This window comes from Ptychodera flava, chromosome 8, assembly GCF_041260155.1.
Source record: "Ptychodera flava strain L36383 chromosome 8, AS_Pfla_20210202, whole genome shotgun sequence".
Classification (NCBI taxonomy): Eukaryota; Metazoa; Hemichordata; class Enteropneusta; family Ptychoderidae; genus Ptychodera; species Ptychodera flava.
In genome coordinates, this window is record NC_091935.1 from 17168254 (window position 1) to 17185860 (window position 17607).

Here is a 17607-nt window from a genome sequence, read left to right on the forward strand (position 1 = left end):
CAAATAGTTAGTAATTCCCTGGCACCAAATTTTGCATCGTGACTCCTGACTTTTAGTCTTGATATTATATTGAAATAGAATGATTAAATTTTCCTTTCTATGCGTAAAGTTTGAGTAATAGTTTCAGTCTTTCAATTTTGACTCTTGAACTAACTTTAAGGAAACGTAAAGTGCACCAAACCACCAAAAACCATAACTTCAATTCTTCAGCCGCTGCCATTGATTCAATTAACCTAAGTATCAGGAATGTTTGGACTTGTCTACAGATAACGCGAGAGCAGAGAGGTTTTGTAGACAACACAATGCACTGTACCTGGTTTATTTTTCTCAACATCTTGAACATGATATTGATCTTTCAGCCATGGCCTGTAAATTGGAAAACCATATTTTGAGTCACCTTGGCTGTTTGAGGAAAGAGAATGCAAATAAAGAGAAAAGACAGCAGCTTAGCGAAGCAGTTACAGCGTGTTAGTAGCATAGTTACTGCATGCAGGGAAAGGGTAGGGAGGATAAATAGCGTTATTTCAGTGCACACAGTGAGTAATGAGTTTGTCAATATGTTATGTATCAATGGACAAATGACCCTCATGTTTCTAATTCTACATACTAATGCTCTTACAGATATTCTGTCATAAATAACGATTCTAAAATCACAGATCACAGGTATCACTCATATTATGATTCATAAAATGAAATATCAGTTGGTAAAGCATCATATCTTTTCAAATTAAGGGAATCCTTTCAGAGAAGAAGTTCTGTCAAAATTAATACCATTCGATTCTGCAGAAAATCTAGATCAGTTTGTAAACTACTTGACCACATTTGTTTAAACAGTCATATCAGATCAAACAAAAAGCCATTTAGCATGGTGATTTTCATTTCTTTCACAGGATTCTCATTGGGTAAATCTACATCATATATGCATGCAGTATTTTCTTATTTCCTCTTTATATTGGGTGACAAGTATGTTTATATCTAGAGCAGTCTGGGTAATACTGTAATAAAACAGATAATGACGTGATGTCCTCTCTAATCTAGCTCAGGACTACACACAGGATTGGTGGAAGAACATGTTAATGATGAATGAAATTCTCAAAGTGCTGTTTTAGGACTATTGTTTGGATCCAAAGATCAGTTGAGAGTTGTTGAATATGCTTTTTCTGTTTAAAAGTCTACTGTTTTGAAAGAAATTTTTTGTAAATATAGTCAAGTACCGGTAGAGTGGGGCTACTGTCTAAGTGGCTGTTTGTGAGATGGGCATTAACGCTTATTTGGTTGTGATATCTTCTGTGCCTTAGATTGCTGTATTACGGGAGTACAGCAGTGTGGATATAGCTCTGATTTCAGATTACTGTTTGCTGGTTACTTTGCGCTTGCCTACCACACCGGTGTTTGATTTCTTTCATATGCAATATCAGGGCAGCAGCATGCTAAGATGCCCTAATTTGTGACTGCAGTCTGATGTGATTTGGTTAGGCATGCACAATTTACAAGGTAATTTGCATTCAGCACAGAGTTGTTAGTTTATGCAATTGCATAAAGAATGTTAAAGTTGCAATTTCATCCCATGATTTACATGGTAATTGGCGTTTAGCACGGAGTTGTTAGTACAGAGGTCTTAGTACAGAGGTGTTAGTCAGTAAAGAGTTGTAAGTCATCAGAGCATTGCCAGTCAGTGGAGAGTCAATTGATACACTACAAAGCATCACATATGATGAATGAAACCTTTGGTGTTGACCCAAAGACTATCTTTTCCAGCTTACATACAAATTTGAAAAATGTTAGTGCAAAATGTGCATTGCAAATTCGAAAATCATTAATTGTTGGCATATCATCATTTTGTGAGTGAATTAAATCCATACATACTCATTGTCAATCAATGGTCAATCATGCCCAACTGATGAGAGCAAACATTCGGTGTACAATAAGTACAGAATAAATGTTTCTGAACATTAATATATAACAAGACACACACAATCAGCTCTGATGAACACGACACAGATGAAATGCATAAAATTGAGCCAGTTGTATGATTTTTTCTGGCATGAACACTGTATTCCATGATACAAACTCAATCTTGGCCACACAGAGCTGACTGTAAAAGTCCATCAAATGATGGAATGTTAACACAGTGATGCAGTACAGGGCAGCTCACACTCAAACTGCAGGGCAAGGGGGAACATTGAACAGAACACAATACCAGTTGTAAAGCACAATGCAACACAACTACTGGTATACAACTGGGTCAAAACAGTGTAACATACACACACTCACTAACAGCTGTATTAAAGCACAAAGCACCGCACACTACAAAATGGGGTAAAGCATACAGTAGCACTACACAATTCATACAACTTACTTGTCAGCGGTGCGAACTCGTCGAATGCAGAACACAATCAGTAACACTAGTAAGATAAGCAGCAATATTCCTGCTATCAGTATCAACACAATTATCCAGACTTCTAGAGTCTGAGGTTCTGTCACATAGTCACTCCTTTCAATCACTTCATAATCAAAGTTCATAACACTCTCTATCTCTTCTTCATAGGATCTCAGCATATCTTCTAGTTGTCTCTTCGTCAGAGCATATTCACCATCTCTCTCTGGGTGTTCTATCATGACATCCATCACTACCCCTTCATCAACATCTACAAGGTCAAGGAACTTAACATGTTCTGACCTAGAATGAGAAAATTTAAGAACACACTTTTTTTGTTATCATTGTTCATATTTAGCTGGTGTAATATTTTTTATCTCTTTCATTAAACTGATCACCATTCACTGGATTTCAGTTTTCCAAAGAAATAATTAATGTTAAATGTAGATAATTTTTTAAAGAAAAAAAGATTTCTACATGTGCTTGGCTCAAGACTAAGTTAGTGATATGAGTGTGTATGCTTGCATTTGCACCCATGAAAAAATGGTTGGACAATAGAGTTATGTTTGTTCTAGAAACACATACAATCACTACTGCTTTGATTTCTATTTTTTAATTCAGGTACTTGCTAATGATATATGAAGTATGAACTGTAGTTATGAATATTCAAATCACTGGAGACTGTCCAGAAACGTGAAAGAGCTTGGCAGTATCTGGTGACACACAGAGATCTTCCAACAAATCCTGTAATTATGCACAGGGTCAGAAAACTAGTATTGCTAAGCATAGTCACTGTGTATAGTGGAGCCATAATGTTGCGACTTTTTTCATGAATGATTTTGTGTCTTACCCAAAATTAACAGTATCATCAACAAGACAATTGGCTGGATCCTTAGCACACCAATCATTCAAGGCCTTGGCAATTTCAGTTGCAAACTCATCCTTCACTGTACCTTCGTTAAACTGTAGATTTTAAGAAACAAAACATACACTGATTAAAAACCTTTTTATCATCACATCTTGATTCAAAACCTCTTTATCATCACATCTTGAACCGCCGAAGTCTGTTTTCTTTGTTGTTTTGAATGGTTATATTTAGTTAAAAAAGCTACAAAATGCTACAATTTGAATTCACTTTGCCCAGTGTTTCTCACAATGTGGCCATTGTGCTTTGTATACATTTCCAGTTGAACCTTACAGAATTAACAGACTCTGAGGAAATATGCCACATATCATGTGTATATGATCTAAGAAATTCATCAGCTGGAATTATGTTATCGGCAGGAACATACATGCAAATCTTGAAACGTATTCATCTTAATGTGATTGTTACACATCTTTCTTAACAAGCCTAATCATATACAGTATTTCTACTTAATGTTGACTAATTCAAAAATATTTAACAAAGGCAGTTTATTAAACTTTAATATTCAGCATGAAATGTAAGAGGATGACACATTATAGTAATACAGTTCAAAGCCAGTTAGGATATGACATACCCATGTGCTGTTTCCATCATATATGATGATGGTTGCAGTAAATGTCTCATCTGGTGGCAGAGTTGGTGCTGGTTTGGTGGTTGTTCCTTTGGTGACTGATGTCATGGAATCAGGGGTAGTTGGCCTCACTGGTGGAGGCAGAGTGGGGCATATTGGTTCAGCTGAATACAAAAACAAGCAAAAAAAAAAGAAATTTGAGCTTAGTGTGGCACACAAAGAGCAATGACCTCCAGAACCAAAGATTTCTGACAAATATCCAAATGGGAATTTGATTTCTGCTCATGAAAAATTGTCCAGTGTGAAAAATGTCTGTGTCCACTGAGTAAATTTTGAGACTTGCAGGCATCCTTAACTGGTGCAATTGAGTCAATATGCAAATGAGCTGATGGTCATCAAAGTTGTCCAAATTAAGATACGGTAAATGTTGGATTTCATTGACACTTTAAACTTGATATTACAAGTGGTGATACTGTACCAGCATAGCCCAATGAAACTTTTGATCCACAGGTGATGACAAAGATATGCTAACTTCGTTTTTTGACCCATAGCACTTGTATGAACTTTTTGACAGAGACCTACCAATATTTGTCTGTGTTTCAGTGCTAAATTCAATCTATGATTAAAATTACATTATGTTTGTATTCTGACTTGCAAAGCTGTAAGATTATGAATTCCATGATGCCAGAAACACTGGGGAATGTTTGATTATTGACTGGAACAGCTTTGTGCCAATATCAGTACATGTATGTCACTATAGCTAATTTCATCATGGGATCTGAGTTAAATGACTTTAAAAAATGCGCATTTGTATAGTGCATTAAACACATGTAACTGACAACATGGCAGATGGCATCCAAGAAAATCAACCAAAGCATACATGTTTGTCACTTGTGTCTATCAATTTAATTTGTGCACTTATTATCTAATTTGTAGTTGAAGTGTATGATGTATGTTGTCACAAGAAAATTAAACTGAGACAATTTAAACATACATCCATCAGTGGTTGAGGCATAATTGAGTTTGAGACAAGAGAATATTGGCCAATGGTTGTGTAAACTTACGCCTATCAGTGGTTGATGTATAGGTGATGTTGAAACCAGTTGCTGTTATTGACTCGTCACTGAAGAATCTCAACCACATGGTGGAATCAAAGCTAGTTACTGGGTCAGGAATAACATCACCAGTAAAAGTACTAATGATGTTCTCATCAACTTGATCTCCAGATCCTGTTATCAAATAGTCCTCTCTGTTCAAGGGCAAAAACAAATGCATTTTTCAAAACAATTAGTTGTTATTACTGTATTATGTCATTGTATTATTTTAGACCTCTTAATCTATTAGGAATTTATTTTCAACTGCAGGTATCAGACCTGGAAGCTTAATGGAGACTACAATACACAATGAACTGCGCGGTCTTTGCACTGAAATTTTAAACCATTCATTGGTGCAAAGGACAAGTTCAGAACTGGACAAAGCACTTTTATACTACAAACATCTAGAAAATTGGTGTGTGAATAACCATAAATTTTCATTATCCATATTGTTTCAACTTTCCTATCTTGTTGAGTTGTAAACCATCTATCTTCCCCATGATATAAAATAACAAATGTGAATTGTATTAGTATTATTATTGCTTATATCTTTATAGACATTTCAAATTCGTTGCAGCAATTTTGTCAGAAATATATTCACACAACAGCAGCTGACAGGGCATATTGAGATCATACATCTGACATAACAGGATCACAACTTCAATAGATTAAATGAGAACACTTACCTATACTCAAGATCAAAGTAATGGAATGTGACTCTAACTCTGTGATCCTCATAGCCATCAGGAAGCCTGATAACCCACACACAGTCCATGTTATCGGGATATTCATTAGGATGGTTAGGAGACAAGATGACACCTTCTGGGTCAGTCAGGTTCATTTTACCACAGAACTCTTCTGCAAACAAGTGTGAAAGAAGAGAACTCTATCAGATCCCTATCATATATATAGGCAGCTTTTTAACTGTTGTACAGTGAAAAGCAAATATTGGATATTCACAAGTTTTGATGTTATCAACTAATATGATGTGAACACGTTACCTTGGGCAACTAGAGTGTCATACACCAGTTGGAAACCATCATCTATGATGCTATCATCTGTTGTAAGTTCCAACCACATGGCGAAGTCATCACTCCTGAAAACCAAGTCGTCATCCTGTGCTCTGACATCCCTCTTCTGTATTGCACCACCACCTGTCAGTCTTCCACTCAGTCTTGCTATTGTGCGGCTACCTCGGACTGAGCCTGACCCAAATGTCAGGAAGTCAAAGTTCTCCTCTGTACTGAAGTCTAAGATGGTGATGCGCACAAGAAGGCCCTTGCTGACAGTGATGGTCCACAGGATGTTCTGCAGTAATGCGGGATAAAAAACCCACAGATTATTTGATATGTTTAGATTGACATTATGCCTGATAGTGAGGTCGATATGAATTTCAATAATATTAATATTTGACTTTATATTCAGACAAACAGGAAAACATGGTTGTATATAAGAAAAAGCCTTCAACACTGAAACCCTTGGCTTTAAAATGATCACTGGTTGCAAACATACCAAATTATTGTCATAGGGAGCAGGCCAATTTGGAGATGTGATTCTACCAGTTTCATCTGTCAGTTCATGTTCTTCAGGTGGTGGAGGTGAAACAGGTGGAGCTGTGTAGAAAATATGGTAACAGGCAAACTCAGTGGCAATAACAGAAGGAACACCAAATATCATATGCAAACTGTATGTCAACTACAGTATATCTCACTATACCGGTATTTGATGAAGTTTTTAGGAGGTGGTGAAGATCAACCTAAAAGCACTAGCTGTCTTGTGATACTTATCACTAACAAGAATGAAAGCACTTTAAAAAGTACATGTAATTAATAATTCTTAAAGCTATCTGAGAGAATTTTTAACTTTGGCAGAAAAAATCCGAACTAATTTCGGAATTCCGAAGTCTGAATAATAATACCACTCTTACTTGAATCCATATCATGTCATGAGTGTGTTGGCAGGAGGCCGGTTTACAAATATAACCAAGATTTAAATTTGCAATCCTAGAATTCGTGTCAAACCATTCCAAAAGTATGTGATCAGTGTAAAATTCAGCTGAATTTTCTGGGGATCACATTAATCTGTCAAAAAATCAGCTGATTTTTTCAGCTGTTTCCACAGATGAGAAATTTTGGTGAATATTTCTTTGTTAACAGAATAATTGCCTGGATTTTTAGATATTATCTAAATAATTAGCTGTATGTCTTATGTTTAGACTAAAGTTTAGCGAATTTTTTTGAAACTATTAAAAATTTCCATGCAGCTGAAAATTTCAGCTGATTTTCAAAAATTCAACTGATTTTTTTACTGAACAATGTGTTCTTCTGAAAATTCAGCTTAATTTTTTACTGAACAATATGTTCAGCCAAATATCGGCTAAATTTTTTACTGAACAACATGTTCATCCAAAAATTCAACTGAATTTTTTTACTGAACAACGTGTTCATCCAAAAACTCAGCTGAATTTTTTTAGCGCATATGAATTTTAAAAAGGCATTTTTGGTTATGAAATATCTTATTTTGATAGTTGTGGTACAATTATTTTCAGTATTATAGTAACATTAATATCTGGTAAGAAAATTTGAGATTAAAAGGAAATTCTGAAATTTGATCCAATTTTCTGAAATTATTTAGGATTGCATTTATGGCAGAAAAGTCTCTTCTTCATCATGCCTTACACTATCACAGGCCTCTTTTTGTTGAACGTAAACAGGCCAATTCTCACTTCCCCTCCTCTGAAGATGCCTTGGCTACTGCAGCTGTTCATCTCTGTACGTGCTTTATGATTGTTCCTGCCCATCTCGAGAATAAAGCCCTAATTGGTCACAAAACTGTGATTTCCGTGTCTAACACAATACTGTGCTGTATAGAGTAGACACAAACTATTTACAAACCTGTGTCGGTAGAATTGTGAGCGATGATAAAATGAGCAACTTTAGTTGAAATTCTACTGCTTTCAAAGACTATCCATGCTTCATTGGATGGAGATATAACCTCATCCGGTATCTTGTAAACAGATCGTTCCAGGTCACCTTTAACACCTGACATCTGCTCCATGGTGCTTGCCTCGGTCACATTAGGCCCATGTCCTATGTAAACCCAGTCAAACCCAGCTTGTATGTCAAACTCAATGATGTGCATGTGGACATACTTCTCTGCAGGATAGATTATTTTCCATTCACAGTAGGAGCCATCTGGGTATGGGCAGCTGATGATTGGAGCGCCATCATCTTCCAAGGTTCCACCGCATGGAGTACAGGGCGTTGAACTCGGTCGAGATGGAGTGGGTTGTACAGTGGTAGTCGGAGGTGCAGGTGTAACATGAACTGAAACAGTAATCAAGTAAATTGTCATAATGAAAATAAACTGCTTTACAAGAAACATGACTTCATCTAACTTTCAAACATTCATAAACTTTCATCACATACCGGTATATCTTGTCTCTCTCCTTTCTCCTATGCATTATCTTAGATTCTTGTCACTTCAAGTAAATTTGCTTTCCTTGAAATTCATGAACTTTAAGAAACTCATTGCAACCATTTTCGCTTACTATTAATTTCTATCTCTGTTTTCATCAAATATTCCTCTAGTTTTATCTATCATGTTAGGCTTCTTTCCTCCTCATTGACGTGTACACTGCGGATTTATAATATTCTTCTACCTCATGACTGTTCCCTCTTAAAGTGCTTAAGATACCCCACAAAAATGGAATAATAGCAGCATTTTGTTGTAAGTGTTGGGCTTGTCATTGACAAGAGCATACAGGTCCAATCCTCATGACTTTTATGTGAGTATTGACTTAATAGCACATCCTTATAGTGACTAGCTGAACATTGAGTGGCTGGATTAACTATTGGGTGTTTTTGCTAAAGAATGGGTCAATACTTGAAGTAAGTAAATAGTTTAGGAACCCCTGTACCATTTCTTTCTTCCCCTATTAGGATTGTATTGATATGATAGAAGGAATCTCAATAACACAACTAGGGGAACTCCGTAAAGTTTACCGGGTACCTGCAGATTTTGTGAAAACACTGCTATTGTATATCCCTGACTAGCAAATTCTAAACTATTCATATAGCCCTACCATCCATGGTGATTCAAATTACTGAACAGTGATCAGATCACTTTGCCTCACTTACCTTCTTCATAGAGGAGGAACCAGCCCTGATAGTTGACAGAATAATCTGTAGTGAATCTCAACCAGACTATATTGTCCTCGCTGATGATAATTGGTGGCAGCTCACTTCCACTGAATCTCTGAAAGTTTGAAACAAATTCATCAGATTTCAACCTGCATGATATGACCATTTATTTAAAATCAAACATAGTAGAACGCATTTCCCTTCAATATTGAAAAAAAGAAATGACTAAAATATCTTTGAATACACTGTTGATGATTTTGAAAAATGGAGCTTGACATGTTGAAATATTAAGATGTATGTAATCTTTATAGACAACATGTAAATTATAATTTGAAACTAAGTTTTTTTATCCCTCAAAATTTTCAAAGCTGGCAAAGCATTCAAGCCAACTATTACCAATTTTCATAATTCTTATTCTCCTTGATCTGTGATTCATATTGTGAAGCTGATGTTTTGACACTCACATGCTCTTCATTCTCACTGGGATCATCTCCTTCACCAATGTACAACCAATCATAGCCTCCTTCTGTCTCAAAGTTGAGGAATTCTATTTGCACACTGCGGCTTGTGTTGACTTCAATGATCCAGGTGCAGTCAATGTGATTGGGATAGTTATTTGGGAAGTTGGGTGAAGCTATGAAACCACTGGGTTCTGTCAGGTATTCTCCGTCACACACTGCATCTGTAAGTTGATTCACATAATTTAGATTGAGAGTGCACTTCCATGGCATAACAGCACAGTTCTGGCCTTAATTGTAATTTTATAAGTACAATACAATACATCATTTAGAGTCTTTAGTACTGCAAGTTTCCAGACGAACAACAACATAACTGTAACATGTTTGTGCAAAGACATTGTTTACAAAGTCTCCTATCAGAAGAATTCAGGCACCCTGTTTCTATTTATTAGGAAAAACATAATCTTCCTATCAACAAAGAGAAATCAATCTTTCATTCATTGAAAGCCTCAATACTTAGGATCGAGGACAATTAAATGCTAAGCATTTATCCACTTGACACATATATTATTACCTGAAACATATCTGTAACCCTAGCCCTACCTATGTCTGTGTGGTACATGTCAAAAGTTTCACAGTCTTCACCACACAAACGAATGAGGTTAACTGATGGTTTCCTAGGAGGGTTACCCCCTGACATATACCTGCCAGATACTTACCTTAGCCCCAGCCCTGAATGGTAGGTGAGTCAAGTTGGGAAATATTCAGGGGGTGACTATCCTAATACTAATATGTGAGGTTTCTATCTTGCTGAATACATGTCAATTCACTCTTTACAATCACTTATCCAGACCCCCTAACTTGGGTACAAATACAATTTTCAGTTTCCTGATTTTCGATTAAAGTGGGACAGTGGTGTTGCATTGATGGTACAAGGATTATTGAGTGTTGATGAATATTGCTCACCTTCTGAAAATTCAATTGAGAAACCTTGTTGAGTGACCGATCCATCAGATATGAACGTTATCCACACTTTATTGGCACCAGTTGAGAATTGATGAGTTGGGTAGAGTCCTGACATATGCTTTATCATTGTACTCCGATCAGTGGAGTCCGTACCATGACCTATGTCAACCCAGTCATACAGTTCCTCAGTGATGAAGGACCTCACATTGGTCAGGATGGTGCGTGTTGACTCGGCCTCAATGATCCATTCGCAGAACTCATTGTTGTCATACTGGGCTGGGTAGTTTGGCGAGAAAATGCCAACATGTCCACCTGGTGGAATTCTGAATGTTCCACCACAATCTGAAGGAGACAGTAGATTTAAATATGGTCAGAGACTCATTACCATGTACCAGTACATGGGACATTCAATACTGACGGGCTGATGCATCCAATCAAATTCTGGCGGAAAATCTTATTTGCAAAACAAAGTTGGTGTTCTTAATTCCAACTATTTCTTCTGCTCAGTGATGGCCCAGTAGGGTAAAAGTAACATTCAAACAGTTCATGTGAGCCAGATGAGTTAATTTTGTAAACCTTACGACAAAACTTACCTAAGCTCTTCAGCTCTTGGAATGTGATGTTGAAACCTCTCCTTGTACCAGAGTAGTCCGCTGTGAAAGTCATCCACATTTTGTTGGAGTTGGCATCGAATGGAAGAAGGTCAACTGATCCACTCAGATACTTGAAAACTGATTTCGTGTTGGTGGAATTGTGTCCAGTGCCCATGGTTACCCAGTCAAATCCCACCTCAGTCTCAAAATCGACGATTGTGATCAGGATACGCCTGCCCTCTGGAGCAGAGATGCTCCACAGACAGTTTAGATCGTTGTCATAGTGAGACGGGTAGTTTGGTGACCACACTGATACTGGTACATCATAAACTTCCACATCTCCACCACATGTAGTTGGCGCCACAGTTGTTCCAATCTCTGGTTTTTCTGATGGATCTTCATCAGCTGCAATGATAGAAGACAAAATCTTTTGACCATTGAGGCATAGTTTAAAAATCATATTATTCACTTCATTTATTAGATATTAATCATTTACTATGCACAATTAGGGGTTATTACACGAAGTTTGGGCGATACCACGTCGTATTCGAGTGATGTGTCTGTATTTTGATGAGTTGCGCAGCAACGAGTCAAAATACGGACACATCACGAGAATACGACGCGGTATCGCCCTAACTTCGTGTAATAACCCCTTTATCATACATGCATGCTTTGGTTATGACTGTTTTCCTACAGATGCTCCGAAATTAGCGACGAAATCAACTTGAAATCGACCTTGCTTCCTCCAGGCTGTACTTAAAAAAAGTTGGTTGCTAAGGAGTGATGACAACCGTATCACTTCTTGATATTATTCCGCTATTGGGCCATTCCACTTCAAAGGAGGGTTTATGGAGCACTTTTAAAGCAAACAATTTAAATATTACGATGTCGACACAGATTTTCACAATTTGAAGAAGATTTATTTTTAGTTTAAAATGACGGTGGATGTAAACACAGGCGGGAGGGGATTGTAAAATGGGTGTTTTTGGTGTTTTGATACGTAGCCTCATCCCTGCGTGAAAGTTATGAGGCCGCCAAAATCGGGTCAAAATACTCGCGCCACGCTCAAACTCTATCGAGTATGAACAGCTGAGAGCACAGAGCAAGCAGCTCTGCGACATCTATGAATGCACATACAGTGGATATAATACCCGTACCAGTCAGTTTATCTCGAAGAATTATACATGTTCCCAGACGTCAAATATGCCGAATTTACAACCTCAGTAAGCGGATTAGTGAAAACATGAAGTGAGTACACTGTAAGCTGTAGTGTCGTAACTTGTTCGTGATTTTGTTGCTGTACGAATAAAACATTTCAAAGGTATTTCCGCCGTCTGTTCGTATATTTTCGTTCCTGGCTTGCCTAAATAGAACTAAACTTCCTTTAACAACCTAAGCGAAAGTTTGACTTTCCCTAGATGGTACATTGTTATCTGAAACCCGCACCGCATCGGTGCCACCAGACACGATCATGACCTGTGCAATGACAGGTACAAATCGGAAATATCATGTGCACCTTCAACCTTGTCTGTCGCGATTATTTTCAGTGCGGTTGGATTTTCGTGGCTCATTTACGACTGTAAACGATGTAATTCACCGCCCAGATACTTTAAGCTCATCAACAGGAAACTTGTCGTAAAGCGATTCTATCATGATGCTCTGTCAACCGATATCTTTACGTGTAATGATACATCCATGGTGTAATCTTCAGCAGCGTAGACAACACGAAAACACTGCACCGTGCACTGCCACGGGACCGGCCGTGAATTGACAGGTGTCGGCAAATTATACAAATTTTCAATACGTTTGTTTGTATGTTTTTGGTACAACTGTACTTGTGCCTAAGTGCAATGCCCATGAAGTGACTGCAAACAACAGAATTTTGACCATAATCATAATGACGTTTCGGATTGTCATTTGTCTTATTCGCTCAGCTGTTTTATAAGTATATAATTCGTATTTTCACTAGTTAAAATATGGGCTCATATCAGTACCGTCTGAACAATAGAAGAATGGCAATACAGGCATAGCATGTATGATGATGGACCATATAGTACCATGGTACACTCTTCAATAACATCAACATAAATTTTGTTACAAATCTTCAAGCAACAAACTACACACAAATTCGTTAACTGACAGAATGTTTGCCATCATGCTCATCTATGGAGATCGAATACTTTTTTGTACATCGCCATGGATTTTTCTACAATATCGGTAACATTTGTAGCTTCCATTTGTGAATGTTTCCCTGTTAGATAAAAGTGGATATCACAAACACTAACTCAAAAAGTATGTGGACAGGTTCTGGAACCGTATATCTTGTTTTCTACTTACGTGGTTCTACAAGATCAAATTCAAGGAGAAATCCTGGAGCTGTGACTGAGCCATCACTGCTAAATACCAGCCATAGATATTCAGACTCAGATAGATGTGTACGGTACTCCACCACTCCTGACAGCCTTGAAATTCTGGTGTCTACATCTTCAGGATTGTCACCATTGCCTGTAAAGACATATCAGATGTTGATGAAACTTAACAAACTGATTGCAAACTTATAATATTTATTTTAAAACATGCAGATTATTGAAATATTTAAAGAACATCAAGGTTGAATTCCAGGACTGTGATTGTCAGTTAAACTTTTGGACAGAGGAAGGCAACACTCATTTGTTAAGTAGAACATAGTGAAGTTTCTGTAATTTGGATGGATAGCAAGATGAAAATTACAACAAAAATAGGCCAGAAATAACAGTACAGCAGATACTTTATGAAAAAAGAATATATATCAACCTAACATACATTGAAACTGTGTGGAGTGACATCATCATATCATCACCAGAAATATTCTTATTTTTATTTTTACCAGACAGAAATGAATGACATGGCTTTTTTCACGATAACTACTGACACTGAAAGTTCAAAACTAACTCATTAACATTAACTGACAGCAAGAAAGTATTTCCTACCACCTCATAAAAATGGATATGATTTAAGCATGTCAATTATTCACTTGAATTTTATTAAAGGCACGCTAGTTACTACATACCTAAATCCAGGAAATCATATCCATATTCCGTATTGAATTCCCAGATGGTTGCCCTAAGTCTCATTCCATTGTATGCTCTTACAATCCATTCACAGTATTCATTGTTGGCATAGTGGCCCGGGTATCCTGGTGAAACGATCTCCAAACTGGTGCCATTTTTCACAGTGAAGTCACCGCCACATGGCTTAGGAACAGGTACTGTTGGTTCTTCATCTTTAGCTGATGACACAAACAATACATATTAGACTTGAGTAAGTAACATACGCCAAATTACCATGTATCATGTGAAAGACTGATCATAGCCTAGTTACTACAGGACCATTTGGAATATCCCAATGGGAAAAACCTATAATGTTTTTAAAGTTGATGGACTACCACATCAAAAGGAAGAAGAATTGCAAAAAACTCAACTACAGTATGTTAACTATCTATCAAATAAACATGTCTCAAAACTCAAAATATTTCAGGAATTTAAATATGCTTTTTGTACTCTGCACATCTCTTGTAAATAGATGAAAATTAACAAAACAGTAGCAGTTAGTGGACTATGCTTTCATGTACTTATCAAAGAGTCCTATTTAAAAAAAAATTTCACTTATATGTTATACACTTGGGAAGGTTGTGCATTGTGGGTAGTGCATCTGCTTTAGTAAGCACCTTTTGTTTGGCTGTGGCAATGTCCAAAAGGGAAAAACATCTACATGTACCGGTACATGAATGCAGCTGCTGATATATAGCATAATAAAACAAACAAAAAAAACATATACTGCACTAAAAAAAATATAAAACACAACATACTTTCTAGGGTGGTTACAACAGTAGTAATGCCTGGTTCCACTGTGCCTCTGAAAGTAACTGATGTCACCTTGATAGCATATGAGGTGTTGGACAGGAGGTTTGTCATTTGATATTCTGTGTTCATAGCGCCCTCAAGGTAATCTGTCTGGCTGGTCCACGGCTCATCTACAATGCCATACGAGATGTTGTAACCGAGGATGTCGCAGGCATAGATGGGAGCTTCCCATGATGCAGAGATTGCAAACGGTGACAAGGCAACACCAGAGAGATCCGTTGGATTCAGGTCTTCCAATTCAAATTCTGTTTGGAAATATGATGGTAAAATATGAATCAACAAATCTGTACGGCAAATATCAAAACAGGTTTTGATCAACAGAGAAATATACCAGTATGAGTCAAAGCAGTTGCAACAGTGCACTACCATGACTAGGTAACTCACTGTCAGTGTAAGTTTTGTTTTGGAATGTTATTCCTCTTTACACTGACTGACCATGTGGTATAAAACTCTGAATTATCAGCTAACTAATAAAATCGACTTATCAGCTGCAAAATGAATGTGCTATATACCGGTACACTTTGAAATTAATCACATCAACAATAAGATAGTCACCGAGTATGTTATGATAGTATAATGTGCATGGTCCACACAGGGCTAAAAAGCACACTATCCCATTGGATCATGGAAATTGCTAATATAATGGTCCTGCTAAAAGATTTACTCTGTCAGCGCAAGTATGATCAGTGCTACACAATTTGGTTTCGATGGCAGCAGTAAGAAACCTTGCTAATATTCGGAAGGTCACCATTATTTGTCAATGTTTCATCCAAAATTAAGTGATCAAAAATGACTATCCCATTGGAGTACCTTTCAACCAATTTCACTGGTCCTACTTTGAATTTACCAGACCCTGATAGTGAGCCAGCAGTTTAGTCAAACTCCCCTTTATAACAGACTGTGTTACCTTTGACGTTGAGTTCACAAACATAACTGTGAAGTGTATCACAGTGATATCCAGTCCAGTTGCCATTGGATGCTGCACAGGTCTCATCCCCTACGTCATTGGGGTTCCTAGGTACGGTGCCCTGCCACTGCTCTCTCTGCCAGCGAGTCATTGAAGAACAGTCAACCCACTGCCAATCACGATCCCATTCCATGTACGACAGACCTTCATGAAAATGTGAAATAGATCTATAAACTGCCTGTCACAGATAAAGACTATTAATCAGTATTATGAACTGTTACAACTCTTTCTCTCTCCTCTGTCTGCCTATCTGTCTGCCTGTTTGTCTCTGTATCTGTCTGAAATATATACTGCCTGTCATAGATAAAGACTGTCAATCAGTATTATGTACTGTTACAACTCTTTCTCATCTGTCTGCCTATCTGTCAGCCTGTTTGTCTGTTTGTCTGTCTCTGATGTATATAATGCCTGTCATACTTAAAGACTATCAATCAATATTATTTACTTCTACAACTGTCACTCTCCTCTGTTTGCCTATCTGTCTATCTGTCTGCTGTCTGTAATTGTCTCACAACTGACATTGTACGAGCAGAAGTACGGCCTCGTACTTTCAAAGAACGAGTGACGTAATGTACCCATACTTTCAAAATACGAGTGACGTACAATGCTGGTATATCACACACAGCAAGATTTTGGCAGATCGTCCATGTAGCCGACACGAACACGAAGTGTCTGTTACCGGCTACCAAACCTATGAAAAATAGTAAAGAATGAGCTACAAAATCACTATCAGTTTTAAGTTGCAGGTAGAATAAATCTGTGCCTTTGTAAAAAATACTATAAAAATAGTAGAAAGTGAAGAACCAGCTGAAAGTTAGTTGAGGAGACCTTAACCGCATATCATTTGCATCTCATTGTCGGCTACTTGGACTGTGTGCCAAGATTTTGACGTTAAAGGCCGTAAAATTCAAAATTGAAGCTGTGGTTTGTATTAGCAACTATTTTTAGACCCCCTTAAATCTTGAACTCCAAAATCCATTGCGGCTTCTATACGCACATTTGTCTGGACTCAACTACATCACGTTGAAAATTGCCAGCAAGGAGACTATTATTATGCAAATGACCACAGCTGTATTTCTCCGCAGTAGGAAGACTTAGTTATACATTTTCTCAGTCATTCTCCTCTTTCTTTCGAATAAAGATAATTCATTGCACTTCCAAGCCTTAAATAATTGTACACGCCGCTGTCCCACACAAGCGCTGTGCTGTCAACTCCAAGCTATGTTTCACACGCTGCATGCCTGCCAGCTAATTTATGCAACCTTCAGCAATAACCTCAGGAACAGCTGTGCGGGCCTGCTTGCTCATGTTCCGTCGAAAGATATTTTAGAAATATGGAGACATGGCAACATCACATTTTTATTTTAATATTTTACAAAGATGCATTGATTTTGTCGAAATTCTGAAAAAAATATAGGAAGATTTTATCGCGAACACATTTTTACTTGGGGTCAACATGGGGTCGCATCCATGTTGCCTCAAAACTTATTTCTGTCTGCACTCAAAACTCAAAAGTGTCGGATATGAACCTTAAAAATCTAAGTCATTTGTCAAACTTCGGCGAAATTTAAGCCTATAGACAAGATTTCATCTAGGTAAGGTAAATTACTGA

General features: G+C 37.4%; 1 protein-coding gene across 1 annotated transcript in view; it reads right to left on the minus strand.

Moving 5' to 3' along the window:
* Positions 1 to 17607, minus strand: part of LOC139139539 (cubilin-like) — a 50869-nt gene that overhangs the window by 2496 nt on the left and 30766 nt on the right. Inside the window, exons 43-59 of the mRNA XM_070708452.1 lie at positions 15936 to 16139; positions 14974 to 15273; positions 14176 to 14394; positions 13464 to 13631; positions 11127 to 11531; positions 10534 to 10875; positions 9574 to 9791; positions 9107 to 9224; positions 7862 to 8293; positions 6480 to 6580; positions 5969 to 6275; positions 5654 to 5825; positions 4938 to 5122; positions 3877 to 4037; positions 3228 to 3340; positions 2360 to 2680; positions 314 to 366 (exon numbers count right to left, since the gene is read on the minus strand). Coding sequence (XP_070564553.1) covers positions 314 to 366; positions 2360 to 2680; positions 3228 to 3340; positions 3877 to 4037; positions 4938 to 5122; positions 5654 to 5825; positions 5969 to 6275; positions 6480 to 6580; positions 7862 to 8293; positions 9107 to 9224; positions 9574 to 9791; positions 10534 to 10875; positions 11127 to 11531; positions 13464 to 13631; positions 14176 to 14394; positions 14974 to 15273; positions 15936 to 16139 — 3819 coding nt within the window. The remainder of the gene's footprint in view (positions 1 to 313; positions 367 to 2359; positions 2681 to 3227; positions 3341 to 3876; positions 4038 to 4937; positions 5123 to 5653; positions 5826 to 5968; positions 6276 to 6479; positions 6581 to 7861; positions 8294 to 9106; positions 9225 to 9573; positions 9792 to 10533; positions 10876 to 11126; positions 11532 to 13463; positions 13632 to 14175; positions 14395 to 14973; positions 15274 to 15935; positions 16140 to 17607) is intronic.